Source organism: Ichthyophthirius multifiliis (assembly GCF_000220395.1).
Source record: "Ichthyophthirius multifiliis unplaced genomic scaffold scaff_1120509249746, whole genome shotgun sequence".
NCBI lineage: Eukaryota > Ciliophora > Oligohymenophorea > Hymenostomatida > Ichthyophthirius > Ichthyophthirius multifiliis.
This window is the reverse complement of record NW_004087380.1, coordinates 1-8,948: the sequence shown is the minus strand read 5'-3', so window position 1 is coordinate 8,948 and position 8,948 is coordinate 1. Positions and strand designations below refer to the sequence as shown.

The 8,948-nt window shown below is 15.5% G+C and overlaps 2 protein-coding genes across 2 annotated transcripts, besides 26 other annotated features; both read right to left on the bottom strand. All coding sequences in view use genetic code 6, as the record gives it.

The window, feature by feature from the left end:
• Window positions 1-1,987: 1,987 nt before the first annotated feature.
• Window positions 1,988-2,044: a microsatellite.
• Window positions 1,988-2,051: a microsatellite.
• Window positions 2,052-2,556: 505 nt separating this feature from the next.
• Window positions 2,557-2,654: a microsatellite.
• A 106-nt stretch (window positions 2,655-2,760) lies between these two features.
• Window positions 2,761-2,821: a microsatellite.
• Window positions 2,761-2,843: a microsatellite.
• Window positions 2,790-2,850: a microsatellite.
• A 190-nt stretch (window positions 2,851-3,040) lies between these two features.
• Window positions 3,041-3,429, bottom strand: IMG5_028680 (response regulator receiver domain protein; the record flags this gene model as incomplete). Its single annotated transcript, XM_004039239.1, has 2 exons — window positions 3,041-3,061; window positions 3,232-3,429. 2 exons carry the CDS (start codon window positions 3,427-3,429, stop codon window positions 3,041-3,043), a joined length of 219 nt encoding a protein of 72 aa, XP_004039287.1.
• Window positions 3,430-3,462: 33 nt separating this feature from the next.
• Window positions 3,463-3,500: a microsatellite.
• A 966-nt stretch (window positions 3,501-4,466) lies between these two features.
• Window positions 4,467-7,033, bottom strand: IMG5_028670 (prolyl-tRNA synthetase family protein, putative; the record flags this gene model as incomplete). Its single annotated transcript, XM_004039238.1, has 6 exons — window positions 6,643-7,033; window positions 6,234-6,602; window positions 5,469-6,152; window positions 4,812-5,266; window positions 4,687-4,756; window positions 4,467-4,598 (listed from the first exon to the last, which is right to left on the bottom strand). Exons 1-6 carry the CDS (start codon window positions 6,997-6,999, stop codon window positions 4,467-4,469), a joined length of 2,067 nt encoding a protein of 688 aa, XP_004039286.1. The 5' UTR covers window positions 7,000-7,033.
• Window positions 4,620-4,663: a microsatellite.
• Window positions 4,635-4,685: a microsatellite.
• Window positions 5,269-5,328: a microsatellite.
• Window positions 5,269-5,400: a microsatellite.
• Window positions 5,288-5,464: a microsatellite.
• Window positions 5,317-5,406: a microsatellite.
• Window positions 6,149-6,232: a microsatellite.
• Window positions 6,158-6,224: a microsatellite.
• Window positions 6,604-6,650: a microsatellite.
• Window positions 6,606-6,650: a microsatellite.
• Window positions 7,027-7,071: a microsatellite.
• Window positions 7,072-7,110: 39 nt separating this feature from the next.
• Window positions 7,111-7,180: a microsatellite.
• Window positions 7,115-7,172: a microsatellite.
• Window positions 7,181-7,700: 520 nt separating the features above from the next.
• Window positions 7,701-7,733: a microsatellite.
• A 603-nt stretch (window positions 7,734-8,336) lies between these two features.
• Window positions 8,337-8,396: a microsatellite.
• A 189-nt stretch (window positions 8,397-8,585) lies between these two features.
• Window positions 8,586-8,636: a microsatellite.
• Window positions 8,589-8,636: a microsatellite.
• Window positions 8,637-8,753: 117 nt separating this feature from the next.
• Window positions 8,754-8,809: a microsatellite.
• Window positions 8,791-8,833: a microsatellite.
• Window positions 8,834-8,948: the final 115 nt, after the last annotated feature.

Below are 8,948 nucleotides of genomic sequence, written 5' to 3'. Positions count from 1 at the left end.
TTAAAATAATAAGACATTTTTTATAGATAACAATAAAATAGTTCCTGCTTTAGCTATAGTATTTTCATACTTGTTTTACCAAAAATACTAAGAAATAGATTTCTAATAAAGATGGTTTAATTTTTTTATTTCATCTCCATTTGTATTTATGGTAATGTTCAATTATTAAACAAAAATTTGTAATTAATAAAATCAAAATTTAATATCTTTTAGTCTTTATGTATTTTCTCATCGCTTTCATAAATTCTTTATTTATAGTTTGATTTTTTACAACAAATACATTAGAAGTTGGACTATTTTTTAAGAAAATTTGGAAAACTTTTTACTTATTTTTATTCTATTTAAAATAGTTCCTTTTAATAAATGGCAATCTATTATAAATAGGGTATATTTTTTAAGAATCTTTTTAATAACGTTTTTCTATATAATTATTTATACAGATTTCATATTTTTGACTAGCCATACATTTCTTAAAAATTAATAAAACATTCCTTTTTTATTGGAATTTCTTTATTTATGGGATGCACTTCTTCAATTGTTTCTATTATTGATTCTAGTTTAAGAAATATTCCTATTATGCCTTTAAAAAGTGTTCTTGAGTCTTCAATAGAATGGGGTTTTTGTGCTATTTTGAATGTAATTTTATATTATCAATATGATAAAAATTTATACTAATATGGAAATCTCGAAAACATGATTAAAATATTAAGTTTTAGCTATTGGTCGTTAATTGGTCTAAAATATTTTAGAAGATATAATAACATTATTATTAAAAAAGTTAAATGAAAACCTTATAAAATTTATATATTTTACATATAATAAAACATTTTTAGTTCATAAAAAAATAATGCGTAAAATAGACACATAATCGAATTATTATTTGTTAACAAATAAATAATATATAAATGAATTAATACTTATATTATTTAAATTTAATATTTTTTAAAAATTCAATAATATATGAATAATTAAATATATATATAAAAACAATTTTATAAATTAAATTTTCCATAAATAAAAAAGCAAAATTTTAGATATAAATAAAATCAGCTTCAATTATATTGACAGATATAAGATAAAAAAAGCTATTTATTTTTAAGTAAAAAAATACAATTATTTATATAAAAAACAAAAATAGTTACAAATAATACATTTAAACTATAGACACTTTTTTAAAAAAAAGAACGAGAATCTATTATTAAAACAATAATTAAGTGAAGAAACTAATAAAAGCTTTTAAGTACTATAAATGAAATAAACTAAAAATAAATAATTTTATTTTATAAAGAAAAATATTAACTTATAAGATATAAAATACATTTGATTTGAATAAAAACTAAAAAACGAATGAATATAAAGTCTTATAAATTAAATTTATAATTAGAAATTATTAACAAACTGATTACTTGTAAGAAAAAATAAACCAATTATACGAAAAATAAAAATAAAATGAATAGTTGGAAGATAAAGCAACTCTAATTACTAAATTATTACAAAATAAAAAAAGACTTTTAATTTCCTATATTAAATCTAATAAAATAAAATAGTTGGAAAATCTTAAACAAAAGTTTAAATTCTAATTAAAAATATGAATAAAGGAAGATAATTAAAAATAGAGCATAACCTAAAATAACATAATAAAAAGAGTAATATTTAAATATCAGATAAATTTAATTTTAAATTAATGTCTTAAAAAACTCAAAAATAAAATTGTAAAAAATGGCTATAATGTTATAAATAAATATTAATTAAATATATTAAAAATAAAATAAAAATTAATATATAAAACTCATCATGATAAAATTAAAAATTAAAAGAAAAAAAAATTATTTATGTATATGATAATGTTATTTAAGAATTTGGAGTAAATAAGTTAATAAATAGTAGATTTATAATATATTAAATTAAAAAAATATAAATAAGATAAAAATGAATATATTTATAATGAAATATAGATTAATTATGATAATAATTTGAATAATTTTTGAATAATTATTTATATTAAAATAATTTAATATAAATAATTAGTTTATTAAAGTAATTAAATATAATTTAAGAAAAATATATAATTTTTTTTTTTTTTTAAATAAATAAATAATATATATAATATTTTTTTTATTTAATTAATTATTTTATAACATTAAACAAATTAAAAATTTCTTCTATTTTTATTTTAATAATTAAAAATTAGATAATTTATGGTAAAATATATATTATTAATTATTTATATAATTATAAAATAAAATATAATTTTACTATTTAATAGATGAATAAAATGTTAACATTAAAAAAATAAAATTAAAAAAATACATATAATTTTTAATTATTTAATATTCATATAAACAATAAAAAATATTGTAATATTATTACATTTATTATTGCATAATTAATGAAATAAATATATTTTAATTAATTTAAATAAATTGAATGTTTTCTTAATAAATTAATTAATGAAATTTAAAAGTTATGAATTTACTATACAAAATTTAATTATTTATTAAAAAATTAACATAAATATATAGAATGAAAAATTTATAATAATAATGAAAATTTAATTATATATATATAATTCTATTAATATTTATAATAATATATATATATTATATTTATTTATAAAATTGTAATATTTATATATATATATATATATATTTATAAATTAAATTTAAATTTATCATAAAAATAAATATAAAATAAAAATTTATTTACTTTTTTTACATAAAAAAATAAAAAAAATATGTATCTTTATGTTTAAAACGAGTTAATAAATAAAATATAAAAATATATAAAAAATATATAGATATATAAAAAATATATATATATATATATATATATATATATATATATATATATTTATTTCTATGTATTAAAATATACTTTTATATAATTATTTATATAAATAAAAATAATAATATTAAAAAGTTATATATATAATATCATTATTTCTCTTTAAAATAGTAAACTCAACTAATAAGTGCTTTTAATTCTGCTGGCTTTATTGGTTTTTTTAGTAATCCATCCATACCTGAATCCATAATTTTTTTCATAGTTCCACTATCATCATCTTATTTTTTAATTAATATTAAAATTAATATTTTTTATTCTTAATTTTAACCTGCTGACATTGCATACATTTTTATTCTTTGTAATCCTTTTGAAGATTCATAATTTCTTATTTATTTTGCTGACTTTTTTTTTAAATTTTTTTTTTATTTATTTTTATCATTTTTTTACTTCAAATCCATCCATATTAGGCATTGTCAAATCCATAAATATAATTTTATAACCATCCGAGTTTCCTTTAAATTTATCTAAACATATTTGACCATCTGCAGCAATATCTGCAACACCTCCTGCTGCAGTTACAAAATTAGTAAACATTTTTTATGCGAATGGGTCATCTTCGGCTCCTAATACTTTTTTATTGTCCATTTTTTTTATTGTTGTTTTTGATTTATTTTACTCTTTATGTTTTTTATTTTATTTTTTTATTTATTTATTTTTGATTATAATTTAATTTAATTTTATATTAATATTAATATTTTTTTTAAAGATTATATTTATTTAGTAATTGAAAAATGGATTTTATAATATGGTTGTGGAGCTATGATAAAAGATGGTTTTTTAATATTTATCATAATTTTATTTTATAATTATGGTAAATTTAATATAAAAAATTAGTTTATTTATATTTATAATATAGGTTTATTCCATTTTTATATTATATTTTTATTGTTTCATTTACATTTTATTAAATAAAAACTTAAGAATTATTTTAAAGTTAATGTATAAAAGATCATGGATATAAAAATTGGATTAAATTATTATTATTTATATAATGTATGAGTATATTTTTGATTATATTGTTATATTCAAAATTACATTTTAAGAAAAAAAGAGTATTATTTATTCATTGATATATTTATATATATTATATAAAATATATATATATATATCTACAATTAAATATAATATATAAATACATATTTTTATTCATAGAAACAACTATAAATAGAGAAATATTCATAAGGGTAATATTTTTAGATAAAAAAGCTTGAGTTTTGGTATGTTTAAAAATCTCTTTTGAGTCCTATAGGGATATTAGTTTTATTTTTTTCAATTTTTAATATATTTATTGGAATTGTAGGATATTAACTATATAATAAAAATCAAGGGTAATATTGTGATAAAAATAGTATTAAATAAATTATTTTTATAAATCTTATATACGATATAATTGGGTTAGTCCCTTTTTTAAGTGGGTTAATTGGTATTTTTGTTAAAATTTTTTGGATTGCATTTTTATTTATAGCACCTAATATATATATAAAAATTTTCAAAAATAAATTATTCCAAAAATTATTTTGAACGTATTAATAAAAATTTATATTATTATTTAAATAAAATATACTTTATTTTTAATTAATAAATATTTAATAATTATATATATATATATTTAATATTTCATTTCAATAAGATCTTCCCCAAAAAACTCTAACTTAAGCTTTACCTCCACAAGCAAAGCAAACTGCATTTTCTTCTAATTTTTCTTATTCTAAAGGAATACAAAGAGATTTTGCAGATCCAGACAATCCAGATTCCTTTTAAAATTAAAAAATAAAATATATATAAAAGTAATATATATATATATATATATATATATATATATATATATATATATTTATATACATTTTCAGCTAGTTTAGATTCTAAACCTGATCTATCTTTTACATTTTTTTCACATTATTATGTATTACACCTTTTTTTAAAAAAATTAAATAAACTATATTTTAATATAACATATATGTTATTACCATGGTGTATTTACAATATTTCTAGTATTTAATGAAGTCATAAACTCTTACCAATTATTTGCTTTTTTTTATTTTTCTGCAAATTTTTTTTTAGAATTTTCGAACATAATATTATATATTTTTTCAAATCTTTCAAGTGTAGCCTCAACCACAACATCCTAACTAATCTATTCTTTAAATCCATTAACTCTCCAAACAGCTCTAACTTCATTTTTATCCAAATCTGCTGGTCCTAATTCAAATCTAAGAGGAACACCTTTCATTTCCCAATGATTATATTTCCAACCAGAAGTCTAGTGATCTCTATCATCTACAAAAACCCTAATTCCTGCAGCTTTTAATTTATTTTTTAATTGATGAGCATTCTATAATAATTGTTCGCTATCGATTCCTGTCTTTATAATTGGAATAATAACTACCTAAACACTGGCAACTGCAGGTGGCAAAACTAAACCCTAATATAAAAATAATATTACATAAAAATATAAAAATATAAAAAATAAAAATATAAATATAAATATATAAATAATTATATAAATATTATATATATATATATATATATATATATATATATTATAAATATAAATATTTATATTTAAAAATATCAATTTATAATTATATAATTATATTGATATAAAAATAAATAAATATATTAACCTAATTATCTCCATGGTATAAAACCATAACACCTATTGAACGAGTAGTTAAACCCCATGATGTTTACCAAACAAATGTGTTTTCTTTTTTAGAATTAAGGAAAGAAATATTGAACATTTTTGAAAAATTTTAGCCTAATTAATGAGAAGTAGCAGCTTAAACAGCCCTTCCATTTGTAGGAATACATGTTTCAATAGTAGTTGTATAGAGTGCTCCTGGGAATTTCTCTCCTTCAGATTTAACTCCTTTAATTACTGGAACTGCGAGTACTTCCTCATATACTCTTCTATAGAAATCTAATATAGTATATGTTTATTCGTCTGCTTCTTCTTTTGTTGCATGTGCAGTATGTCCTTCTTACCATAAGAATTCTCTAGTTCTGATAAAAGGAGTAGGGTCTTTAAATTCCCATCTAACTACATTTGTCCATTAATTTAATTTCAAAGGCAAATCACGATGAGATTTAATCCATTTGGAATATGCAGGATACATAATAGTTTCTGATGTAGGTCTTACTGCTATTGGCTCGGGTAAATCAGTTGAACCACTACGAGTAACCCAAGCGACTTCTGGAGAAAATCCTTCAACATGTTCTTTTTCTTTATTTAATGCTTTTTCAGTTACAAACATAGGAAAATAAGCATTTTAAACATCATTTTATTTAATTAAATTATCGAAGAATTTCTATTTATATATATATATATATATATATATATTATATATATATTATTTTTATATTTATATTTATATTTATATTTATTTTACTTATATGTTTTCCCATATAGTATATGCATTTGGACGTAAAATATAACAACCAGAAACATCATAATATTCTATTAATTCAGATTTAGTAATTATTTATTTATACCATTCAGATAGATCTTCTTCTTTTTTTACTGTAAGTTTCAATTTAGTCTCATGTGAGTTTTCTTATTCTTTTTATTATTATTATATTTATGCTTTTTTATCCGCTTCTTCTACTTCATCAAGTTTTGCGAGAACGAAATCATGTCCAATTAATGATAAGTATTTTTTAAATTCGGATTATTTAAGTTCTACCGTTGCATCGTTTTCCATAGGATGGAATGACCAATATTCATGACTTTCTAAATTTTTATCTATTATTAATTTAACCTATTTTTATTTTAATTAATATTTTTTTTTTTTTAATTACTTTTTTTTCATTATCATTAACTAAAGAAAATGCATTTAAATGTCCTTTTTAACATTTTATTACGTTTAAAGTTTATTCCTCAGGACAAAAGCGAATGTTTCCAGGTGCTAAATTAATATTTTTCCAAAAATTTTTTTCTACTTTAGTATCTGATTTGGCTGCTATAAGATAATAATTATGTTTTTTATCCACGTAAAATAGATTTTTTATCAAAGGTGCTTTTTCTAATTTCATATTGTTTAGCATTTCTTCTACAGTAAAGACAGGTGGGTGTTCGTAGTATTTATATTCGATTTTAAGTTAGTTAAGGTAATTTAACATTTCCGTTTTTTTTAAGAATTGTTGTGTTTCGGCCATTTTTTTAGAGAATAAAAAATATTAGTTATTTAATTATTTTAATTTATATTATTTTAATTGAATTAATTTTAAAAATATCAGCATATCCTTTTTTTTTTTTTTAATAACACATATATATTATTTTATTTTATTTTTATAATTTTTATTTTTTTAGTTTAATATTTATATTTTTTTATATTTAAATAAAAATATATTTAGATAATTTTTATATTTCGATTAAAAATGTAAATGTTAAATTTATATAAATATTATTTTTAATAAAAATATATATACATATTATTATATATTCAAAGAAATATAAATAAATTAAAAAAAAAGAAAAAAAATATTTTTAATGAATTAAAAATAAATAAAAATAATTATTTAATATATAATTAAATTATATATTAGAGTATAACTAAATAATTAAAAGTCTGTTATATATTATAAAAAAATTATTTTTAGAAAATAAAATTATAAATAAAAATGTGATTATTAATTTTTTAATAAAAAAATGATAAGTAAATGAATGAATAAATTTTTTAAACGATTAGGTATAAATAATAAATAATATAATAAAAATAATTAAATTGTAATTTTCTTATATAAATATATAAATAATATATTAATAATTTAGTATATAAATATATAAATATTTATATGTATTTTATTTGGATTAGCTATTTTCTAGAAATATTATTATGAACATTTAATTTATTTTAAAATATTAAATATAAATATTTAAATAATAAATAATTTCAAGATAAAGTATTTTTTTATATGCTTTTATATAAAATTACAAATTATATATATGAAAATATAAATAACATAGTTTTTGTTTAAGAATATATATAATTATTTTTAAATACAAATTTTATATTTATCTTTATTTTCTACAAATTGACATTTATATTTTAAATATATTAGCTTTTTATTGTTTATTTATTATTACTTTAATCTACTATTTTCTATTCATAAGTTCATTTTTTTAAATAAAAAACATTTTTTAAAATATTTATACGATACATATTTTTTATATTATTCGTATAGTAATGTAATTAAATTTTATTTTTTATTAATTTCTTTTACTTTATATATATCTGTTTTAATTACATACTTATTATAATTTTATTTTTATTTATAAAAAGTAGCTTATATGTTTTATATAATTAAAAATTGCATTTATAAAGATCTTTATAATTTGTATTTATTTAATTTTTTTATATTTTAAAATACTCTATTTAATTTTTACAATTCATATTATTTTAAATTTATATTTTGTATTTATTCTTTTAAATATATTATATATTATCAAATTATTATATAAAATATAATTATAATTATATATTTATTTCTTTTTTATTTTATATATAGTAATTCTAATTATTTTTATATAATCATTCTTTATATTTTATATATTAAAGGGGCATTATAAATTATGATATTTTTAAAAAATTATTCAAATTTTATTTGTTAAAACAAAAGAAAATGTTAAACAAAAAATTTAAACATTATTTTTATTTTCGAGAAATACTAGTTTTATAATAATATTAAAAAATTATATTTTTAATTTTTGATTATAAGAAAATGGTAAATTATAATAAATGTTTTATTTATTATATATAATTATTATTTTTATTAATTATATATATTTATTAAATAATATATTAATTTAATTATTTTTATTATAAGTTTAATTTTTTTTTTATGCTATTAATTTATAAATATGTATTTTGTTATTATTTTATTCTGTTTTTATATGTTTTTAATTTAAAATATAAATATATATATATATATATAAATATATATATATTATAAATATATATTATATTTTTAAATTATTTTATTTTATAAAAATAAGTTATTTTTTATTAATATCAATAAATAAAATAAAAGAGAAAAATTGATTATTTTCTTCTTTTAAAAAATAAATACAAAAAAGAAATTGTTTGCTTATAAAAAAAAAAAAA